Here is a 20,073-nt window from a genome sequence, read left to right as displayed (position 1 = left end):
CACCCAATGCGCACGTGGGTAAATGGTTCTCCTCATTACACTTGGCAAATGCATGGAACACATGCTGCCTTTTGCCTTGAGATGACAGCTTGGCAGAGGAACAAAGCAGAAGTGGAGGAGAAGGAAAAAAGAAAGAAAACTAGGTCAAGAAAAACCCTGATTTTGCAATCCTGCACACCTCATCTGTTACCATATGACGCACAATGCATTGGGATACTGTTTGTGTACGTGTACGCATGTGTAATTAGTGGCATGCATTACTATTAATATTGATCATACTTAGAATTAGAGGGTGGTTTAACTCTATAACCTTAAATTGCCCCTATAATGCCATTTCGAATATTACCTTAGTAGTGTATTGTGTAATATAGCTGTTTGTGAATGTAAAAGCTCTGCAAAGTTTCAAAGAGCGCAACAAATGGACTGGGTCATCTGACCAAATCAGAGCAAAGTAGGCTCTCGGAAAGGAGGGGTTTAGAGAGACCGAATCTTTTAACAAACTGTTTCAGACTCTTTGAGAAATGAGGTGATGTGCAATGTATATTATAAGAAAATAAAAGTGTTTTTTGACCTTGGATGCGTGTAAACCTATTGTAGGAGACATTCAGAACAAAATTAGGAAACTTTAAAATAGCATATAGGGGCACTTTAAGTATTAAAAATTTTGCGCAAAACTCAACCTTTATTCGACCTTCAAATTGCTAGCATGCTATTACATTCCTAAGTGACTGAACTTACGATTTTCACCTGGTTGATGATAAAACTTGCAAAAAATCTAGTTAAATATTTGTGGTGCAAAAATGCACTTGCAAACGGCTTTATATAGAGTATCGTGAGACACATTTTAATCTTAAAAGACATATTTTAACCCTACAGAAAGTGCTAATTATAGTATGAAAACATGTATTTTGTGTGCATATGTATTTTACTAGTGCAACACACTGTGTCTATCTCACATGATAGGACACACACACACACAAAAATACTTTAACTGTCCTTTTTCAGTCCAGTTGGTATCGCTATCTTTCCATCTTCTCTCCTTATGTTGGGTGGAGATGATGGATCAGCCTCCACACCTGGATAACCCTGCTCTCCTCTCCTCCCTGCAGCACTGCTGTGTCTCCCTTCCCATCAGCCATTCCCTTTCATCTGCCTTTTCAGAAATCTCCATGACTCACTCATATATGACTTTGTTCAGTAAAAGATTTTTTGCTGAAAAATCGTCTCAGTGTTCAGCCCTGTAACCCTACTGGAAGTGCTGAGAGTTGATCAAAGCAGGGGGAGGTAGGGAGAGATGCACTGTGTACTGGGAAAAACAATTACTATTGAACATTTAGAAAAAAAAAAAAAACAATTAAGTGTAAACAAACAATAATATCTCAGTTTGATTTTTTTACTCTATCCCTCATGTAAACAAATGCAGATACAAATGCAGTGTTTCTTCAACAGTCAATTTTATTGTAGCAGAAGTTTTTTGTTTTATTTTTGGTCATATGATGGTCACTTTAACGGTCATGGAAAGTCTTGTTTATGGACCTAGACCTTCATTTTAAAATATATAAGGCAAGACATAACAGGCAAAACCCCTGCTTTTCATGTTTAATACTGTAAGTCTGCTGCTTTAAAGCAATCTATTGTATAAAGTGCTGTGTAAATAATCGTGACGTGACTGAATTGCAGAGCTGGTACAAACATATTTTCCATACATAGTGGAAAGAAAACATCCAAAATATATATTTAAGTGTTTATTTTATGGCACATTATATATTTGCATCTGTAGACTTCAATTACAATACATATCTTTAAAGATGGTTTTCTCAAAATGAGTTTTTCTGAGTCAGAAATCTTCAGCGTCACCTACATACACTAAGCTTTCAGGTTTTATCTATATAAGGTTTTTACAGAGGGGTTTGTTCATATATCATTCACTTGTTTTATATAACATATTTAATATAACAGATTTTTTTTTTTCTGGCCATTGAAGGTATTTTCTAATTTATGGTGGTATAAAAAGTAGTGCTGTCAAACGATTAATTGCATCCAAAATAAATGTTTGTGTGTGCTGTGTATATTTATTATGTATATATAAACACACACATGCATGTATATATTTATCAAAAATATATTTATATATAAAATATTTATATTTATATATATTATTAATATTTATAAAACGGTTAGTTCCTGTACTTGATTCTGATTGGTCAATAGCTGTGTTTTATTCACGATCACCCAACGGTTCTGTGTATCACACCCTTAGCAACCACTCTTAGCAACGTAAACTGTTTGTTCTCAATTGATATTGTTCATTGAAGCTTACTGTATTATGTTGAAGAGTATTTTGAGAAAGAGATCGAGTGAGCGAGTTTATTACTTGCATTCAGATTTAGCATTTTCCTTCAGATCAGTCCAATGTTCATAATAAAAAATCTGTTGAAATGTCCGATGTATTATCTTGTCCTTTTAACAGTTAAGGGGTCTTCCCGTGACTGACAGCGCTAGTCAAAGCATTTGTCAGTTGCGTCTTGTTCCGTGTTCACAACAATTCAGTCTTTTCAATGTAAAAATCTTCACTACTGACTGACACACTCATAAAGACAGTCTTTGCCGCCATCTAATGGCGTAATAATGTAACTTCTGTTGCTGTTCACGGTCAGGGACTATTTTTTCTGGCGGAAGGAAAGCTTTTATTGAAAGTTTACTTCATGAAAGTTGCATTGATATATATTTTTGGCTTTAATATTTGTATTGTGTGGTAATCGTTTTATAAAAGCAATAAGGTACTCGTGGCTAGTGCTGTATCGTGGGGGTTGCTAACAACGCCCTTCAGCCTTGACTTATTCACGATACAGCACAGCCTCTCGTAGCTTATTGCTTACATACATACATGTTTACATTTAAATATTTCTTAAATGTATACGTGTATGTGTGTGCATTTATATATACATAAATATACACAGTACACACATATTATGTAAACATAAACTTTTATTTTGGATGTGATTAATCGCGATTAATCGTTTGACAGCACTAATAAAAAGACATTCAAAACTCCCTCTGTAAATACCTTTATGTCTAGAATGTCACATTGAACAAAATTAAACAAAAATTCTGAACCTGCAGCTTAATCTAATATTCAGATTTTTGTTCTGGAAATGTATGCATATTAGCGCATTTTAATGTCTAATTTGCATATTTAAACATCACTTTTAAGAAAAATTGTAGCTAATTATTGGCTTAATTTACTGTGATTAATTAACTGATAGTGATATCTAGTTAACAACTAGTTATTTATTATTATTGTGTAACATTTCCAATCAAAATTTGGTGAAATTAAGCAGAAGTTTTATTTACATAGGATACATGAAACATGAGCTAAGAAATGATGCAAAGGAGTTTATTCTGAAATTCGACAAGGCCAAAAGAAGTTGAAGAAACACTTTAACTTTAAAAAAAAAAAAAACCTCTGTTGTATGTTTTTGATAAATTCCAGAAAAGTGAACAAACATCTATAAAATTGCCCTTACAGTGGGCAATTATTAAAACATTCATCATACACGTCCCCACAGGTTTCAGCAATAAATAATAATTTACCCTCACAATGCTCTAATTTACCACCCACCCTGTCTGAATAGGCACACAGATTGAAGTAGATGGTAACTGAGACTTTTGTATTTGAAGAGTTGTTAAGCAGCATACTGACAACAACAATACATTTTATTCTAGAGATCAAATAAACATAACAATCATTTAAATTGCAACATTAGCAACAGCGAAGAAAAAAAAAACCTTATGAAATTGCAGTCTGCCACGGATGCGAAGCGAAACAGAAATCTGTTCCTCGTTCCATGAATAATTACTCAGAGACTTAAAGGTAAGGATCTCATTTTACGTCTCAAAGACTGAGACAGGACGTGCATATTAACATGAGATGCTTACTGTGCAAATTCTATTCTATTCTATTCTATTCTCAATATTTGTTACTTATATTTTCACTGCTGTCTCTGAACAAAACTTGTCTAATTTATTGTTTTTCAAGGTCCACTGAGATCTATTAAAATTTAAATGAGCGCCTCCAGCTCTAACAATGGTAAAATATTAAAATCAGTTTTCAGTTTTTATCGGAACCTTATTTCACAGATAGAAAATAACAAATAATAACCACCACAGCAAATAAAATAAGATCTTAATGAGGTTTGCGTTTATTTTAGGTGAATTCCTGTTGTGTTTCTCATCAGTCCACATTAACTAAACAGAACAAGAATGTATGATGAGGCTGTTGGTTACTATGAATATTCCATATTTATTCTACTCCACAAGGACATCCAGGTTGTTCTGCCCCTCGGCATTTTTTTCTATTTTTACATTTAATGTATAATCAAGGCTGATCCTCTCGCTTGTGTACGTGTGCTTGTGTGCATAAGACTTAATATCTAAGCGGCCACTGTATGTGCTAATGAGAGACGCGACAGGGAACATCCTGATTTTCTCACATATTCAGCCTCCCATCTCTGCTGAGACAGCAAGGCCTGGCCCCAGGGGTCCCGAGAGAGAAAGAGAGAGAGCATGAGAAAGGTGAAAGGAAATGAGGACGAGAGGAAAGGAAGTAAAGACAAACAAAGAGGTGAGATGAAACATATAAAGGAAATGTTGTGGAACAAGTGCAAGTCCTTATTACATACTGAGTCTTGTTATAAAACAAACACACGTCTCTTTATGTAAAAGGTAAGTGTATTTCCCATGAGAGTTTTAGAAGAGAGGAAAAATACATTAGGTCAGTCTGGATTTGCCCTTAAATCATCATATTTAATATTCGACCCATATACTATATAACTGAGATGGCATTTTTGGGTGTAAGAAAAATAACCTGCAAATAAAATAATAATAAAAAAAAAAACTAAAAAGGTATAGCTAGTTTGTGACATATTGCAGTTTTTTTATATATATAATTACTAAATGTTTAATCTAGTTTTAGTCAAATAATGTTTTTAAAAGTCTGAAGCAATAAAATAAATGGTACTTTTTAATTTTTTCAATGAAATAATCAATAATAATAATAATGATGATAATAATAATAACAACAATATACAAATGATTATTATTATATAATTTAATAACATTTAATAACATTAATTTACTACATGTGTAAAATATTATTACTAAATTATTAATAATATTACTAAATTATATTAATAATAAGTATATAATGTCAAGTTTATAATTAATATTAAGTATATTAAACAAATATAACAAATATTAAACATTCATAAAATAATACATATACTGAAGACTTCTGAATCTACAGATGCAAATATATGTGCCATAAAATAAACTTAATATATAATTATGTCATATGATATAAAAATAAACAATATATAAATTACTATTATATATTATAATTTAATATATAATAACATTAATTTAATACATAAGTAAAAATATTGTTACTAAATAATAATACTACATATATTAAATACATTATTAATAACATTCATTTACTACATATGTAAAAATATTATTACTAAATTATTATTTTTATTAATTAGTGTTATTATTAAGTAATAATAACTAATATTAAGTATATTACAAATATTAAACATTAATAAAATACATATACAAATTATAATAATATAGAAATACTCAATATATACAAGTATTATATATAAATTATTATTATTATTATTATATAATTTAATAAAATACAATAACATTTAATACATATGAAAACAGTACATGTAAACATTATTACTAAATAATAATAATAATGATAATAGTCATAAAGTATAATTATATTAAATATATTATGATTATTCTTAAGTATATTAGAAATATTAAACATTAATAAAATAATAAATAATAAAAAATATATAATTTAAATTGTGTACACTCACATGAGATGAAAAGTCATGTTAGAAGCCTTATAAAAGCTATTCAAATCATCATTCAGACTGTCACTTTCTCTCCAAGTGGGCAGCTCATGGTCAGAATAAAAATGCACTAGATAAATAAATAAATAAATAAAGCATGAAGCATAATAAAGAAGAGCAATACAGTGAGTTTTGACATTGAATATCTGTGAGTCAGGTTCAGAAGTAATTGCAAAAGCTCATTTTGAAACGAGTTATACACAGAGCAGCAGACTTCTGATTGGGGATTTTATTTCTTTCTGCGTCCCAATGGATGAACTGCACTGCAGCAAGCCTCTGAACACTGATAGTGCAGGTGAAGAGAGACAACACAATGGCCAAGGCAGTTTAAGTACTAACTCTAACTGAAGTCAAGCTGAGTCAGAGATCCCATTTAAAGACAGACGAGCTCTTACTGTGGGAGTTCAAGTGACCATGAAGTATTGACCATGGTTGTCTCTTTATCTGTCTTTCTCTCTTTTTTGCCCTCCTTTTGCCTTTCTCCAAGCAATCTTGCAAGCAAAAAAACCTAGCAACCACCTAGAAACAGCCTAGCAACCACCTAGAAACAGCCTAGCAACCACACAGACACTTTAACAACCGCATAGCAACACCCAGGCAACCAGCTATTGTGAGTTTGCTCTATCTCCACCTCCTTTTTCCACCTGCTTCGCTCTCTCTCTTCACTTTCTCCTGCAAGTAATGTCCTCACATTAGAGGTAATGCCTCATGGCCGCTGGAAGGACAATTTCATTTTCGATGCCCTGATGCTTCTCTTTTGCCCCCTCTGTCAAGGTGGATAAATCCATACCGCAATGAGTCCACTTGATTGCTTTAGTCCACACCACTTACAGTATTTTCATGGATGCACGAGTCAGACACAGCCTGAACGGCTTGCGGAGGAGAGCTTGACTTCACAAAGAGAGAACCGGCCCTGAACTGACCTTCAGTTTCTTCTGAAGTAAAGTCATCAATCATTAGCAAACCAGAACTAGCAGAGGACAAGGGGGAATAAGATCACAGACCAATCTGAATTCACCTTACAGTGGGTGGAGGAACCAAACAGCATGTTTATTCAGATAAATGTCTTTAAATGTGTTATTTTATCTTTTTCCTTGCTTACAAAACATACTGTACTAAAATGCAGTTATGTTACATCACACAGTACAATGTAAATTACATGCAGTTTACATTTGAATGACCAGAACTTGATGAGACTTCAGAGAGGTCATAAATAACGTCTGAAAATACCTCAGAATATTTTAGCTACAAAAACGGCAACATTTGTGGGACGTTTTAAAATACAACTAAAGCCACAATTAATAGGTCTTTTTATTATTATTATGGTCTTACCTTATGCGCCAGAAAAACTAGCGTGCTTTTTGTTTCTTTTTGTTTGAGCTGTTTGTTTCTATGGCATCGCTGTTGAAGAGCAATTAGCTGGTGAAGTGGATTAATGCTGCCTTCACGTGCTCTCGGAATTATCGTAAATTTGAGTTTCCAAAGTAAAATTGCACACAAACGCTCTCTGATGTCGTGTTTACCACTGGGAAGTTCGGAAATAATTTTGATACACAATTTGACCTTTCGCAGGGAGTTTGATTGACAAGCGATCTAACCAATCAACGCCGAATCCGCCATTTTGTCCGACAAAGCAGTCAGGAGTTAGAAGATTAACGTCGTTGGACTTGAACTTGAAAAATGATGTGTATTTACGTCTTTTCACGTTTGAAACAACATTCCTTCTCATGTTCATTCATGTTTATTTGATGCTATAAATTAACTAGTAGGAAGAGATGATCGGTTCACGAGCCGCCTGAGCTGAGGCGCTATAGCAATCTGTCACGACACATTAAAGAGCCACAAAACGGTTTTTATTGTTCGAATTTCTTAAAAAATTACACAGTTTTAAAGCTGGGACTTTATTTAATATCATAAGTAATCTGCTCTGTCTTGTCTGTTGACGTGTTGTCAGTGTCCTCTTTGCTCCGCGATGTATTTTGTGTAGCGTAACAGCGCCATGGCCAAAGCAAGAGTAACTAAGGGGGACGGATCTTTGCTAAGGGTCAATTCCCGAGATGGGCGTGCCATAAACTTTAACGTTACACATGTGGAAGGGAGAACTAGCTACTGCTGTGACAGGTATGATTTACCCACAACAGCTAAAACGTCTTGTCATTAATGTAGTGCATATTTATATATATGAATAATCATTTAAAGCGTATTGTATGTTTTATACACGGCGAAAATAGCGTGCATTTTACCAATATTACAGAATCGTCAGCAAGCGGACTATCTAGATAGCATCAAATGTTTATATGGTTGTCAGTGCATCATGGGACACTAAATATAATTTTGGTTTTAATAAGATTTTCCCAATAAATAGGCAAGAATAAACCGGGAGTCTTTCATGATTTCTATTCATTTCAACAACAAAGAACTTGAATGAAAAAGCTTGTAATCACGACTTCTGAAGTGGAAATTTCTGATAGCACATGAAGTAGGCTACTTATTGTACACTGAAAAAACAATTTTCACTCAGAAATCACAAATAAAAAAAACTCAGTAAATTTCACAAATAATTACATTTAATTAAACATGAAATTTTGAAGTAGAAACACTGAAATAGTATTTTCTTATAAAACGGACTCCAATAATCTGTTAAATTAAGAGTTTACTTAAGTTATCATGGGCATTGTAATGTTTGAAGCGGATGTCATAACAATTGTCAGTATACTGGGAATATTTTAAAACTTGTGGTTCATTGATAATCCGTAAGATCTTACCTTCATGCTGTGGAAATACAAACTGGAAGACAGAACACAAAGAGCGCGTCGCTGAAAAGGGGTGGGGCTACATAAGGTCTATACTTTAAAGATGTCTGTGGCAAAAACATGCAAAGCCAAATATAGTACCAATTAATGAAGTTTATAAAATGTGTCTGCAATGTTATATTGCAGAATATGCATTTATTAGATACAAAAAACAACAACACCAGCTGTATTAAAGGTGCAGTAAGCGATTTCTGAGAAACGCTGTTGAAAGTGGATCGGACCAAGACACACTTGTAGCCAATCAGCAGTAAGGGGTATATACATTCATTAGGGGCGATTCGCCTGTGATACATAGTGTGTTTGTGAATTTGGGGGCGGAGCTATCAAGGGCGTGTTTGTTTTAGAGATTTCAAATATCAACAGTGTTTCTCAGAAATTGCTTACTGCACCTTTAAAAGAATAGTTCACACAAAGATTAAAATTTTGTCATGATTTCCTCACAAGTCACTGGAACATACTTGGAATATGGAACACTTTCATGATACTTTTATGATATTCTCAATTTTTTTCCCGTCATTTTGGATTTACTTTCATTATGATGAGTGGCCAGGCAATTATTGTAAAATAATAAAATAAAATAAATCACAGTTTGGGCTTTGTGAGAAGGCATGAGGGTGAATAAATAATGACAAAGCTTTAATTTTGGGTGAACTATCCCTTTATATGTGCTATGGGTAAAACAGTCATCAGTTTCACAACTTTTAAACAATGTCTTTACAATGTAGTTGTGCTAGCTGAGATATTTTCCCGCAAAGGTGAGACAACGATATCCAAACGTGGTTTTCATTCATCCAATGTTTCAAATGTCAAAAAGAGAAAACTGACAATAATGTGTCTTTCCTCAAGGAGCTTTTGAAAGGTGAACTATCAGAGGACAACACAGAGGGAGAGATGTCATAAACTTTCCGAGAGCTCAACTATAATTCCCTTAATCCAGATAACAGATTCATATTCAGTGCAGTTAAGGTGAAACCGCCCCCAAAACATCGAACGTGAACTAGCACAAGGTCGAACGGAAACTAAAACAGGATCGTGCTCCGTTTGCTGTTCGTTTTCTGCTGCTCTGACATGGCAAGACAGAATCAGAGTAATAGTACATTATTTCCCCAGAGGCCATAATGCAGACACAACGGCCCATGATATAAGACAGATCTGAGATAGGATTACAGTTAAAGAATATGAGCGGGAAAATGTTGCTGTTATTCAGAACAACAGAAAGAGCTCTATATGCGTACAGCGTAAGCACAACCTCACCATTTGAAGATGTTCCTCATCATATTACTTGTTATATTTTCAAAGTGCTTCAAACCTGATGCCTATTGCAGACTTTTATCATCTTATTGAATTACATATTGTATAATTGATCACTGGTCTTACAAATAAAAGTGGCGAAATAAAAATAAAAATCATATAGACTTAAACTGAAGGAGGGACCTGAGCCATATCTAGACTGACCACCTATGAAATGCATTGCAATGTGTGTGTGTGTGTGTGTGTATATATATATATATATATATATATGTGTGTGTGTGTGTATATATGTATGTGGGTCATTGACGAATAAGGATTTTAAAAGTGTCAAAAAATATAATGGAGATATAATTAATTTTGAAGTTATATTAAGTATTAACAATGACATTGTGGTTTTTATAATCAAATAACACTTTTGTCATTTATTACAAGATGGACAAAATTTTTCACCAAAATTTCGGTTTTACTGAATGAAATTTTTGGTTATACCGAATGACGATATTTTCAAAACAATGCTAACAGGCTGATATCTAGCTAGCTAGCTAGTTAGTTAGTTAGTTACTTTGCTTCATGACCGTGTGGTCCTTTGCAGGTGTCTGAATGATGTCACATCCTGTCACATGATATTGACGACATGATTTATATTGGTTACTCCGAATGACATCAATGAAATTCATTTTTCCGGACATTCTTTCTCGTAACAAAGCAACGACTATCACATAATTTTAATACCATTTTGCACTATATTGATATATGAAGTTATAAAATCATGCCAGAATAAAAAATATATACATTTAAAGATATTTTAATCACAAATGAAATGGCTGTATTGGCCTTTGTACGGTTAAACCGAATTACCTTTTGACACTTCAAAATCTTTCAAATACATTTATATGTAGCAAAATGTAATTAAAACCTTTTGGATTCAATAAAAGAGATCAAGTTGAACTACCTTACATACTTTGGATGTCATATTATTGTTTTTTTATTATTATTAAGGCAAAAAAAAAAAATGACCCGTCACGTCATTGATCCATGTATGTATGTATGTATATATATATATATATATGGCAAAGCGGAAAGAGTCCGATTTTGAAACACAATGCTTTGGGGTTTCTTTTTGGCGGAAGTCTATATTTGTTGTGTGACGAATAGCTGGCATAAAAAGCATGTAATGTTTCACATCTGGGAAAATATCGAATGAGTGAATGTAACCTAATAGATGCACATGAGTACATTAGCCCCACAGGATGCTAAGCAATTCAGCTTCCCACATCTGTGCCAAATTCAGCTTTATTAATTAGCCTCAGAGCATCAAATCACATTTTCTGATATAAAAAAAACATACAGCACTGATTTGAAATGACCTTCACTTGTCTCATCTGTTGCAGTTTCGTCCAGCGAGACCTCTGCATATGCCAGAGTTTCTTTTTGCCCCCCCCCCGCACACGTGATCCGGCGCTTAAGCTCTGTGGTCAGTCTCTGAGAGTTATTACCTTGTGTTCATAAATTACGCAATGCTTCGCCCCAAAACTAAAGTTACACAAGCATTCTGGACTGCCCCGTAAGGGAACAGTTGGTATGCCAACTAATCCAGGCAAAACTCTGGCTGAAAGCAAAACGGAGGCAATAAAAGGAATGTCAGCTTTAATTTGGTTAACTTATATAATGAGCTCACTGCCAAATGTGCTACACTAGATAGTCTTCATATGAACGTTGCCCATTAGCAGGAAGTTCCCTGTGCACAGATTTTCCAGTGGTGAATCATCATTTTTGTTGTAATATAGTCCACAACCATCTGTGCCCAGGAAACAAGGCTTAAGTTTTTAAATCAGTTATATTATAAAGAAAAAAACGATGTCTATATATATGTAGTAAAATATATAGTATATGTAGTACATTTATAAGTAAATTCTGTTCTTTTGAACTTTCCATTCATCAAAGAATCTCGAAAAAAAAAAAAAAATTCATGGTGTGCACAAAAATATTAAGCAGCATGACTGTGTTCGATTGATAATAATAAGAAATGTTTCATGAGCACCAAATCAGCTTATTAAAATTATTTTTGAAGGATCATGTGACCATATTGGGGTAACGCATTAATGCAAGTTACATAATCAGATTACTTTTCCAAGTAATGCATTATTTTAAATGTACAACAAAATATCTGAGTTACTTATTCAAATAAGTAAATAAGAATTTACTCACCTCACTTGCATAAAAACAGATTTGGTATTTGTCAGAATGAATAAAAACAGTAAGATGCAAACTCAGACTATTACGCAAACCTTCAATAACTAAATATGTTAAATGACACAAATATAGCTACTTTATGTATTTAATCTCACTTTATTAACCAATGTCTTTGCTGCTGTCCTTCGATGATCCAATTCAACCATACCAAACAAAAAATGACTTCAGTTAAATATCACATTTGTGTTTAATTTTTTTGTTTTTTTGAACTTTTGTCTCTTGCGTCTTATTCTTCTGCGATCCATAATGGCAGTACAGCTTGTTTGTTTAAACTGCGCCCTCTTTTTTACAAAAACATAAAAAAAATCTTACCACCCTTAAACTTATTAAATAAAGCTTTTTAATGACTAACAATCTGCCACTGTTTTATTGTAATAATATGGTCAACCAGCAGTTAATGTGATGCCAAAATTGTCTCAGTTTTACAGAATCTACCATAGCTTCTGATTTTACCTTTGGTTTTGGCAAGACCAGGTTCAAAATCATCATTATAAATAGGAAAATGTGGTGTTTTAAGCCTCACATCATAGCAGGATGGCAGGGTAGCAGGTGGACTTGGTCTGGTTTCATCAATTCACCAGTTTTCACTGGATGTGCAAATCGTCCTGTGTCCACGACTGGCACACAGTTGTCCAGCATGCACAAATCACCATACACACCACAACACAACCCTATTTTCCTCTCCAAATCAGTTCTCTGCAACTGGGAACAGCCTGAAAGACTATAAGAGAATGAAATCTATTTCAGGTGATGAGCCAACATTGAAAGACAAAATTCAAACATTTAAATATTGTGTTTTATGCATTCAATGCATTGAGGGCCACTGATTAAACAATTTTTGTTACATTTCTCACAAATGATATCAGATCACACACAAGAAAAGCTTTATTTTGGGAAAACTATCAGTTCAGGGCCAGTGCTTCCAGTGTTAATAGGGAGCGGTTCTCTCATGGTTGAAAGAATCAGATGAAAGCAGGTTTTAAAGATGCAGATAGATTAGTTAGCCATATCTCAAGCTGTTTTATCAACCTTTCTTACTTAGATTCAAAATGTCCCTATATTGGCAGTGGATTTAGAGCAGCGGTGTCAAACTCATTTTAGGTTGAGGGCCGGATAGGAAAAAATGTAACCATGTACGGGCCGAATTACCTTTTTTAAACCTTAGTGCGCTGACAGTTACATTTAATATTAACCCAACAAACTACAAATTAATTTGCAAGAAAACTAGAAAAACACACTGCTCTTTGAAAACAGCATTTGTTTTTACAGCAAAAAGACTTTATTACATTTTTATTTAATAATACTTTATTTATTTAATAAAAGTATTATTTTTTGTGTCCGTATTCAGCGTTTTCCTGTTTTAACGTCCTGTTTACAGACTTCGTAATATTTCCACACAAATGACAGTCTGGGAAATGATTGCAAAGCAGTTTGCTTGCAAGTCCAGAAAAGAGATTGGCCAAAATAAAACTAAAAACCTTTGGGATTTATGGCTGGTGCCATACATCTCTATTTTTTTTTATTATTGTTCAATTCATTCCCCGGGCCGGATTGGATACCTTTGTGGGCCGTATTCGGCCTGCGGGCCGTATGTTTGACACCCCTGATTTAGAGCCTGCAACTGGATTTACAGGTTGATAGTCTTGCTTTTAAAATAGCAATGTGAATTTTGCCATTGGGCTGACAATATATCATGTGACTGTAGAAATGCGTCAACCAGTAAACATTTGGCTGTAATGTTTATACTTTTGTAAATTTTTTCTGTCAGCACCTACACCACAGTTAAAGGGTTAATTCACCCAAAAATGAAAATTCTGTCATTAATTACTCACCCTCATGTCGTTCCACACCCGTAAGACCTTCGTTCATCTTCAGGACACAAATTAAGATATTTTTTGATAAAATCCGATGGCTCAGTGAGGCCTCCATTTCCAGCAAGATTATTTTTCTTTTTCAATGCCCAGAAAGCTACTAAAGACATTTTTAAAACAGTTCATGTGACTACAGTGATTCAACCTTAATATTATAAAGCGACGAGAATACTTTTTGTGCGCCAAAAAAACAAAATAATGACTTTATTCAACAATATCTTGTGATGGGTGATTTTAAAACACTGCTTCATGAAGCTTCGAAGCTTTACGAACCTTTTGTTTTGAATCAGTAGTTCAGAGCCAAAAATCACATAATTTCAGTAAATGAGGCTTCGTTACGTCATAAGTGTTTAGAAATTTCAACAGTTCAAGTGACTTTAATAGTTTAATAAGTGCTCCGAACCACTGATTCAAAACAAAAGATTCATAAAGCTTCGAAGCTTCATGAAGCAGTGTTTTGAAATAGCCAATCACTAGATATTGTTGAACAAAGTCGCCATTTTGTTTTGTTTTTTGCGCACAAAAAGTATTTTTGTCGCTTCATAATATTAAGGTAGAACCACTGTACTCACATGAACTGTTTTAAATATGTCTTTAGTAGCTTTCTGGGCATTGAAAAAGGAAATGATCTTGCTGGCAATGGAGGCCTCACTGAGCCACCGGATTTTAATCAAAAATATCTTAATTTGTGTTCTGAAGATGAACGAAGGTCTTACGGGTGTGGAACGACATGAGGGTGAGTAATTAATGACAGAATTTTCATTTTTGGGTGAACTAACTCTTTAAAATTACAGCACTTTCTATAAACACACATTTAAAGAATCCTGCTTTCTTTCTTCTTTACTATCTAAAGCTTACTTTTACACTTGGCATAGAGATTATGAATATTGGCTCTTGTACGATAAAACGCTTGTGATGTTCTTCATTTGTAAGTAGCTTTGGATAAAAGCATCTGCTAAATGATTAAATGTAACGATTGGGTTGCTAAATTTCCTTTGGGTTTTTACAATGACTTTAAATGGCTCATCCAATAAGAACAGCCAGTCCAGTCAGAACTGTTTTATAATATTAGTTACACTGTTTAGAGACTTTTGTTTTCAAACTGTTACATAATGTGAAGTTGGTTTTGAACTCATGCCAGCCTTTTGTTCAAATAATCATCTTTTGGATTGTGTCCATCAAGTAAAAAGAGAAAAGAGTCAAAAGAGATGAAGTACCATTCAGTTGTTGTTCAAAAACTAAACTAAAATAAAAGGTATAAATATGTTCAAAATAATACGTTATTAAAATATTGATATTTTTATTAAATTTCAACTATAATAGAACTTACCATTACCATAATACAAAATGTATTAAAAATGATTTTGTCATTCCACAAACCCCTATGGCATATGAGATTTTTTTGACCGCCTTAACCACAGAGATGTTAGTCTTTCATAATATAATTACCATTTCAATTCACCTCATAATAAAACATGCCCTTCCCAAATGCTTTACATAACCCTGATTTGCATCTACAACATCATGTTCAAATTGTGTTCCTTTGGCACTCTTTCAGTCTGGAAGCCCATCCGCGCAGGCAGCGCAGTGCGTCCGCGACACGCTTGGAGAGAAACGGGACGCGGGTCGCGCTCAATCCCAACAGTAGATGGCAGCAGCCCAAGAAAGCTGATCCCGTCAGGTTCACCCTACTCTGCCTCTCAGTTGTGCAGCAGCACTCGCACTGGAGGCAGCGGTGGTTTGAGGGACGTCCAATGAAACAGAAGAGCCGCCAGCTGCTCCTTTCGACTTTTACGCGTAGACTGTCCTCCGCACCCGGAGACAGCACGTTCTGAAACCGCCATGGAAGACAAATCCAATTCGTTCTCGAGCAACAAAGAGGAGAAAGTGGATGGGAATAATGTGTTCCAAAGGCAAGACTCGATCTTGAAGAACAGCATGGGGAGCCAGAACATGAAAGACCACGGCAACTCAGTGGGTGTCAAGGGGGACCGGGAAGAAGCCATGGTCGGTTTTGACGATATAGACGCCGCGTCCAGGCAATCCGGGTTTATGCAGCGGCAATTTGGAGCCATGATGCAGCCCGGGGTGAATAAGTTCTCCTTGCGGATGTTCGGGAGTCAGAAAGCCGTGGAGAAAGAGCAGGAGAGAGTGCAGACGGCTGGATATTGGATCATTCACCCCTATAGTGATTTTAGGTAAGGAGTGTGGAAAGTCACCTTCCCACGCACACGCAGGTCACAGTAAAATGGGCTCTGCGTGCGCCGCGCGGCGCGTTTGCAGTCATTTTGCATGGCGTTTCGGGGAACCAGAACCGGAACGCACGCGATGTCCTTGGCATGAGTAGGGGTGAATGTCATCTCGGTGAATAAACGGCACGACAGTCATCATGGGACGTCTCCGACCTGCCATCATTGGGCATTCTGCTGTTGTATAAGACGTGTGCTGGTGCGCGCAGGGAATGATGCACCACTCTTTGGCATTGTAAACACATAGCTGTTAGTGTCTGCCGTGAGAAGGAACCAGGGTGGCTGCGAGATCACGTCTTGTTTTCAGGCATAAACATGCGGATTATTCTATTGTTTTATCTCGTGGCTCTGTATGATCCCGTGTGGCTGTCACCAGGTAACATCCCATGCCAATTTTAGCGCTGGGACAGTTGATCTAAAGCAGTTTAACGCTAATCGCGTTAGTCAGGTGAAAGGAGGGGATTTTCAAACCCAATGCCCCCCAGAACAATGTTTCATGCACAACTTGACTAGCTCGTATACTTCGAATTAGACTACTGTGGACAAAGAATGTACAATTTAACACCGAATTCCTGTCAAATAGCCTGTTAGGAATGGAATTATTACATAAGCAACATCATAATTTCATTTTGTTGTGCACCAATTGGAGTTGATTAGTCCACTTGGAGGTTTGAAGTCTCCAGTTAGTTTCTCAACCCATTACATCAACATAGACAGAAAAAAATAGATAGATAGATAGATAGATAGATAGATAGAGAATATATATATACTGTAAAAATTCAGTAAAAATCTGGTTTGTGCTTAAACCATCCGATTTCTTTCTTATTTTTATTGGTCACAGTTGCTAAAAGGCCAGTTTTGATGAACTTTAAGTCATCATGTGGCTTTCGGTTGTACCACCTGAGTGATAATCAGGACATTTTTACAGTAACAACCCAAATAGCTCAAATATGTTGGTATATAAACATACAAATACAGTCAAGAACTAAAATATAGTCAGCAAAATGCTTGAAAAGTCATTGCCATGTTTTTACAGTGAAGTTCTGACAACCACAGTATTTTTTTTACCATAATTGTGTAGATAAATATTTGTATGTAGACATGACAGACAGACAGACAGATAGATAGATAGATAGATCGATAGATAGATAGATAGATAGATAGATAGAAAACAATGACATGTCTGATCATTAGTTTCAATCCTATCTGCCCGTAACGCTCTCCATGGTGCTGAAAACAGCTCCATGCTCTCCATGAATGCGGAGAACTTTATCCCTTACAGGGTCATTAGCTCGACTCCCACCTGTCTCACTGTTTCATTTATTTATTTATTTACTTCATGTACTTTGCTTTGGCATATCATGTGTAACGTGTAAGAACATAACTCAGAAGTTGCACTCCCAAGGCACTATAACTACCAAAAGCAGGGTAATATGCTGTTCATTTCAAAGTCAACATTATATAAGTCTTAACATACTGAATAAAATATCATAATTATTATAACAGCCAGTATGCATATTAATTACAATATCGTAATTAAGTAAACAGGGTTGAATTTTTAATCAAAACTTCAGTTTGAGCCAGTGCCATTTTTGTCATGTTTCTGCTGCTGGGTAACTTATAACATGAAACATATGCAATTTATTAAGGAATTAGGCTATTATTAAATTCATAATCAATCAGTTTTTCCTGTTTCCTTTCCTGTCTTTTGTAACATCCCTTTAACTGACAAAAGCAGTGACATCATCCTCCAGCAAGTGACGTAGTTGGTTTGTCTCATTCTAAAACATCCCATCCTGTTTAATAAAAGAACAGAAATTGTTTAAAAACAAACTAAATATAAAAGTAGGTAAATAAATGAACACCTTATATATTTCTTAATAAATTGCCAGTTTTTCATGTTAAGGAGATGTGGCAAAAATGGCGATATCCACTCAGTAGTGCCATTTTCTCCAGTAAAAGTGCCCTAGGAATATAGTTTAAGTTATACACAAGCATATACATAACTTTTTTTAAGTTGCAGAGGTCAGTCAGTACTGCACAACAGGAATGACCCATCATATCTGCTGGAAGTAAATTTCCACTGCTTTTATGCTGTTTCTATGCTATGCGACTCTCAGTACACTTATTACAGGAAGTAATGGAGCAACCTGAGGTTACATGTCCCGCTCAAGAGCCTTTCAGGTCTTTAACCACTAGGTTATGCCACCCCTGAAACAGATCAGAATGGTTTGTGTAAAGCCCTCTAACATCAGAGCAGGGATGAGAGAAGGTGAGATCGGATTAGATGTCCAACACACACTGAACGAGATTAACATCGCTCTGAACCCTGTGATGTAACATGATTGACCTTTCTGCCATAATGTACAAAGGACGTGGATGCTTAGCAATCATACGCTTACTGTACAATATTCTTATTAAGGAGGTAATTTTGAGAATCTAGTAATTAAAGCTTTATTGTCAAAATACAGATGTTAATGTGTAGAGAATATATATATATATATATATATATATATATATATATAAGTATATATATAATTTTAAAAAAGCAAGCATTGTGTTTATTGTTAACTAAAACTATTAAAAATCTGTTCTGTCTTGACAACTCTCAGAGTGTTTGGCATGGAAATGATATGACAATGTTGCTATGTTTAATCTTTGTGGAATAGATCTGCTACGCTGCTGCTGTTATTGATGCTTCTGTTGGTTATTGCTGCTGCCAATACATACACGACACACTGCTGTGAGCAAGTAAGACATGCTGCTGCAGGAACCAATCAGCTGTGCCCTAGAGAATGATGTGATTGCAAGCAGATTGAGTTAAGGACCTATCAGCCTGTGCCATCTACAGTTTCATGACAGAACTTTGTAGTTTTGCTAACTGAAATTAAGTTGAAATACAAGTAAAATATAAGTATTAGATGAAAAATTGAAACTTAAAATAATTAAAAGAAAATTAGAAATGTTGTCTTGGCAACTAACTGAAATAAAAATGAATTAAACAGAGATAATTAAACTAATAAAAATGCAAAAGCACACAAAAGACTAAAACTTAAACTAAAATGAAAATTGAAAAATAAAAGTTAATTCAAAATATTAATAAATACTATAATAGGATATGAATAATACTAAAACAACAGATTATGAGCAGGCAAAAGATGTCTAGTCTTTATTGAAAATAAGTAGCTCCATAGCACTCTTATAGGGCCGTTTCACACAGAATGCATTTTTGCTGTTAAAAATGCGAGAAGCAGGTCAGTGGAAGAAAAAAAAAGTGCTAGAGTCTAGAGATGCATTTTTTAAAGGGGTCATGACAAGGATTTTATATATATATATATATATATATATATATATATATATATATATATATATATACACACACTGTACAGTGTTTATTAAAGCGAACGTTCCTTTACGCTTCTTTGCTCCTCCATTTGTCCTCTTGTCGGCAGACTCCAGCATGTGGAGTAAATTAAATGGGCTTCTGTATACTGTATTCAGTGTAGACAGCATCAGTGATTATAATGGTTTTTATTTGCTTTTGGTGTGACGCTTGCATCCAGTGTAGGCAAGTGTCAGCCGTTAAGCGACTGAATGCCAGTGGGTGGGGTCTATGGTGCAATGATGTAAATATTCCTCCCTGTCTTGCTCTGGAGGCAGGCATTTGCAAATGAATTTGCCCGTGTGATGTTACAAGCCCCCCAATTTC

General features: G+C 34.9%; 1 protein-coding gene across 2 annotated transcripts in view; it reads left to right on the top strand.

The window, feature by feature from the left end:
• The first annotated feature begins 14,877 nt into the window (after window positions 1–14,877).
• Window positions 14,878–20,073, top strand: part of LOC127504033 (potassium/sodium hyperpolarization-activated cyclic nucleotide-gated channel 1-like) — a 111,819-nt gene continuing 106,623 nt past the window's right edge. The window contains exon 1 of one of the 2 annotated variants that reach the window (XM_051878352.1): window positions 14,878–16,313. In XM_051878352.1, coding sequence (XP_051734312.1) covers window positions 15,958–16,313 — 356 coding nt within the window. In that variant the 5' untranslated portion in view covers window positions 14,878–15,957. The remainder of the gene's footprint in view (window positions 16,314–20,073) is intronic. The other variant, XM_051878351.1, reaches the window with a different exon arrangement.

This window comes from Ctenopharyngodon idella, chromosome 21 (genome assembly GCF_019924925.1).
Source record: "Ctenopharyngodon idella isolate HZGC_01 chromosome 21, HZGC01, whole genome shotgun sequence".
Classification (NCBI taxonomy): domain Eukaryota; kingdom Metazoa; phylum Chordata; class Actinopteri; order Cypriniformes; family Xenocyprididae; genus Ctenopharyngodon; species Ctenopharyngodon idella.
Note: the sequence above shows the minus strand (reverse complement) of the source record. Positions and strands in the feature narration are given on the sequence as shown.